Below are 5,129 nucleotides of genomic sequence, written 5' to 3'. Positions count from 1 at the left end.
TATAGTGTCATGAACTTTTTCTAACCAATGTGAGATATCACACATTTACTAACACAATATTAATTCATATTCTAGTCAATTTCGGTAACATTTCTATTAAACCATAATTTATTCCAAGTTGGGCTGATAAACAGATGCTTGTTCACAATGTTTTGAGATTGAACCTCTTGCATCAAAACTAGATTGTTTGCATTTCTCAGTTTGATCTCTCAGACATGAAATCACCCCATTTGGGTTTCCCCATTTCATTCCCTCTGCTTTAAAACTGAAAACAACTTTCATATTAGAAAACAAAAAGAAAAAGAAAGAAAAAAGAGAAAGATAGCAAAGTTAAATGATCCCAAAGAAGAACTTTCATTTTGTTTGATTGGAGTACTGTGAGCCTCAAGACCACCACTGGGCTAATACACTTAGGGAAAATTCAGAAGCTAGTATGATAAGATTATATTAACCCACATCAGTCCTTAGATTTGATGAAGCTATGGATAATAAAACAACAGCGGAATCTATCTTATAAGAGCAAAGGTTCCATCAGAATTGGGATGCCACATTGTGGCTGAAGAGTGAGGTTTTCCATTGGTGTGTGTTTATAGTCAGGGGAGAGGAAAAAAGAAAACCTCTGAAGCATCAAGACAATCACTATTTTTGCCTCCAACATTGCAAATTTTTTACCAATACAAGCTCTTGGGCCCATTCCAAAGGCAATTAGTGCATTTGGGTGTTTTGCAGCTTCAGAGACTCCATTAGAGAACCTCAAAGGATTGAACTCATTTGCATCTTCTCCCCAGTATTTCTCCATCCGATGTATCTTCACTACTGGAATTGATATGCATGTATCTCTTGGGATTATCAGGTCCCCAAATTTTATGTCTTTGGATGCTTTCCTGAATGTTGTTATCACTGGGCTATACAGTCTCAGAACTTCCAATAAAACCATGTTCACCTGAAAACAAATATTTTCTATCAAATTCAGTCCTTTTCTGTTGTTTGAAAAGAATTAGAATTAAAGATATACTAGTTGTAAACATGTCATTACCAGTTTCAACTTGGCCAGCATGTCTGAATCAGGAATTCCCATCCCACATTCCTTCAACACCTCTTGCCTGAGGCGGTCCTGCCATTCTTGGTGTGAGCTTAACAGGAACACAGTCCAACTTAGCAAAGTGGAAGTGGTATCTTGCCCTGCAAAGAAGAACATTTTGCATTCTTCTATGATCTCATTCATACTCAACTTGAGGCCTGGTTTTGTTTTAGCAGCTTCCGATTCTCCGATCATCAGCCCGAGTAGATTATCTCCATGGACTGAATCTGAGCTTCTGGAAACCTGGGAATTCAATCTGCTCTCTATGATTGACCTCAATGCCTTGTTCAGTCTCCTCTCTGTCTTCCATATACCAAGATTTTCTGGGGTAGGAAGGTATCTTCAGAGAAAAAGAAATTACTGAGAACTTGACCAGGAGTTGTAGAATACTAGAAAAAAGAAAAGGCATGGAGTAAGGTAATTACAGGCTCCAAGGGATCAGAATATCTGCAATGGAAGCTCTGCAACACTGGCGGAGTTCTCTTTGTGCCTCGAAGACCTCCCTCCCTTGGACATAGCTAGTGCCAAAAGCAGTCTGGGCAATTATATCAGCTGTTAACTTCCTGAATTCTCCATTCACTTCTATCATCTTGCATTGGTTATGAGCTACCAAACTCTGATTTTTCCACTCATGAAGCATGGATAATGTACATTCTGTCATCCTCTTCATCATAACCTTCCTATCCAAAAAGGCCATGGCCCAAACATATAAGAAAAAGAGGCACAATAAACACATTAATATTCAGCATGGGAGTAAAGTGGAAGGGTTAGAGAGTTTGAGACCTTGAGCTTGCCTGAGGTGAAGGCAGGACTGGTGATCCTTCTGTGTTTAACCCAGTCAGCTCCATTAACCAGGCCTAGTCCCCTCCCTGCCATTTTTTCTAGCAGAGGCCTTGTCATAGGTTTAATGAAGCAACCAAATTTGTTTGATAGAATGTGTTTGGCCAGTTCTGGATCAGAAATGCAGATCCTTGGCTGTGTTCCAAACCAATACAGAAACGTATCTCCTGTGGCATAAGAACATGATACAACCACAGATCATAGAGTAAGTTCAGTAACAGATCGTTGTGGCTTCTGTCATAATTCTGCAAGCAAGAGGACCATGCTAAAGACAAGCACATCGGGAACACACACAAAGAAAGTGAAACTTCAAAAGCATTAATGCTGAGTGGCAGTATCAGTCATATTGCAAAAACTGAGAAAAATGTTCTAACGTGTCTAAAATTTTGGAATATATTTTTTTTATAAAATAAGTATACATGCCTGGATAGAGATGTAAAGAAGAGCGAAAAACATTTGGAGTAAGAAGGTTTACTAAGGCGTAGATGTGATCGGGAAGAGTGAGAAATACTTAATGGAGCAAAAGAGTCTGTGAGCTAAGATGGAGAAACAAAAAACAAAGAAATGTGTAATGTTTCGGGACATCTAGTTGTATTTATTTTTATTTCCTATAATATTTTTTATTATTTAATGGAAAGTTATCTTTTATTTGTGAAGATAGGCATGTTTGGTCGAACCACGTTAAACCTCGTGTACCTTTATATGTAATTTGTTTTATTTTTGTATTCTTTCGTTAATATGTCTATTGAAACTTATGTTGGTCCAATAAATAATATCAAGGGTTTTCACATACTAAACAAGTGGTATCATAGCTTCGTTTGCTCAACAAAAATGTCCATGAACTGATTTAACATGATCCTAGTTAATGACAACGACATGTAAAGGGAGAGAAACAAACCATAGTCTAAGGACCATCTATGGTAGTGAGGAACAACCCTCTGAATAATATCATTTGAACTTGTTTCCAGAACTCTCCCTCTTGCAGCATTCTTCAGCCTCTCGATTTCATGCAGAGAGCCCGAAAGGAGTGAGTAAGGAGGCCCTCTGATTCCTTGTTTCCGAAAGCATTTAGTCACTACGTAAGGCCTCCAAAACAGAATCCTGCAAATCTGCCAAATTATGGAAATAAAAATAACCGTGAAAGAAACCAAGGCAATGGCTAGACAGCCCATCTCTACGTACATAGCAGAGAGTTAGAGACCGAGAGAAGACAGTGCAAAGTCATGCTGCCATGAATGGGTCATATAAATATTGGGTGATCGAGCAGTGAATGCTTCCACGTAGGGAGGGGCACTTAGACAATGAGGTCAGTGCTGATGTAGCTGATGGGGCCGGAGACAGCACACTTATCATTCAAAAAAAGAGTAAATTTAGGCATGGATGAAGCTCCTGTCTTCTTCAGATCCTCTTGCTATCACAATCATTTAACTACTGGTGGGCTCTTGCAGTAAAGAGTGCCAGATCTTGACTGATTACAGGACATTCAATTGCATGCTCTACCCAGCTCTAACCACACATCTGTGTCATGGATATATTGTGACCTTGTGCATGCACTACAGAATCTTCTGTCCCACCTTTTCCTTGAAACATTAGACTAATGAAAAAAGTTATAATTCTATTTGTTAGGCAAAGGAAAGCTTCAATTCTAATGTATTAAGCTACAAATAAAAAATCAAATCATTCACAAGTACAGTGGATTACAGTTGGATTTTAAGATGATCAATCATTCATTATCCCGTAAAGAATATAATAAACGATAAAAACATCTCAAGTTTCACCACTCTTTGTATTCATATCATGTTCCCTTGGATGAGTCACTCCTCCTTACATCTCTATCCATTCCCTTGGATGAGTCACTCTTCCTTACATCTCTATCCATCACTCTATAAAGTCTACATACAAAGTTTTCTTAAATTTTCTTTCTTATTGGGTGTATGGCAATGAATATACCGATAACACTTTACTCCAAATACTTGTCCAGGGAAAATCTTACACTTGCACATCAATGTCACACCATTCCAGCTTTTATAATAGACCACGCTATAAAAGCCGCGATCATGGCCACGCCACCTTGGAATTGGAGAAAAAGATGGTCCCTTGTAAACCAGAAGTTGTAATTTATTGCACTAGGAAGCTTTGTGATATTTGTGGGTCAATCCACCAATTTGATTTTGACAATTTCAATGGTTGCCATCACTTTTTGGCCATCAAAGCAATTCATATTTATAAGTTTTGCCATCGAATATATATATCTTCACTTATGGGTTTAAATGATTTGAGTTTATCTTGGATTTGGATCATTTAATTTAGTCCATATGGGTTCTAATTAATTAATTAATTAGCTCGATTTGACAAGATCATCCATGAGTTTTTGTGCAATCTTATATTTTTATCAAAATACCTTTATGCATACATATGAATAAGGAACCTAAATTTTTTTGAATAAAAGCGTTACCAAGAAATATGAACTCAAGTAAGAATCATTAAGACCTAAAAAAAATATAAACTTATTGTAGAGAGTCAATTGTACTTTAGTATCCAATAATATTATAACAAAATATAAACTTAAGTTTGTGACTTGTTATCCATTGCATACAAACTTTCCATGAATTCGTATTCATAATTTAATAAGATATATGTTATCAACCTCTTAAGATCATCTCTCAAATCTTGAGACTTAAATCCTTCTATTATGTAAGTAATCAACATAGTTTAACTTTTTTTAAGATCATATATCAAATTGTAATTTTAGAATTAGTACAATCATAATTCCTAATCACATGTCCTTAAGATTACCTAAAGAGACATGTTTCAAACCCATGAGATATCATAGGGTCTATCTTGAGAATACTTGTTGTCGCATGTCTTAATCAATAATAATCTAATTCATAGACAATATATAACCATCTTAAGGTCTTAACCATATATCAAAGTCATTCCAAACCTCAACACTAGCTCAATATTTTCTTAAGATTGAGAGCATGTGTAACATAATAGCTTGGTAAATCATTACTACTCGATAGTTAATGTCATAATTCACTATAGGTCTTATCTAGTGTGTAATGATATACATTAATACATTCACCATAAGAAAATCATTCAAATGAACAAAACAAGTTATTCCCCCAAGAAGAAGGTAGTACATTATAGTTTTTGATGGATTACTCAAATCTCTTAACTAAATATGAATTACTTTTCATCTTATAAG

At 36.1% G+C, this 5,129-nt stretch overlaps 1 protein-coding gene across 1 annotated transcript; it reads right to left on the bottom strand.

Annotated features, from left to right (window-relative positions):
• Nucleotides 1–330: 330 nt before the first annotated feature.
• On the bottom strand, nt 331–3,125 carry LOC117917797 (cytochrome P450 709B2-like). The gene is made up of 5 exons (XM_034834183.1): nt 2,820–3,125; nt 1,865–2,088; nt 1,507–1,757; nt 1,037–1,421; nt 331–943 (listed from the first exon to the last, which is right to left on the bottom strand). Exons 1-5 carry the CDS (start codon nt 3,103–3,105, stop codon nt 512–514), a joined length of 1,578 nt encoding a protein of 525 aa, XP_034690074.1. The 5' UTR covers nt 3,106–3,125; the 3' UTR covers nt 331–511.
• Nucleotides 3,126–5,129: the final 2,004 nt, after the last annotated feature.

Source organism: Vitis riparia, chromosome 7 (genome assembly GCF_004353265.1).
Source record: "Vitis riparia cultivar Riparia Gloire de Montpellier isolate 1030 chromosome 7, EGFV_Vit.rip_1.0, whole genome shotgun sequence".
Taxonomy (NCBI): Eukaryota; Viridiplantae; Streptophyta; class Magnoliopsida; order Vitales; family Vitaceae; genus Vitis; species Vitis riparia.
The sequence above is the reverse complement of the archived record's forward strand: the minus strand, read 5'-3'. Positions and strand labels throughout refer to the sequence as shown.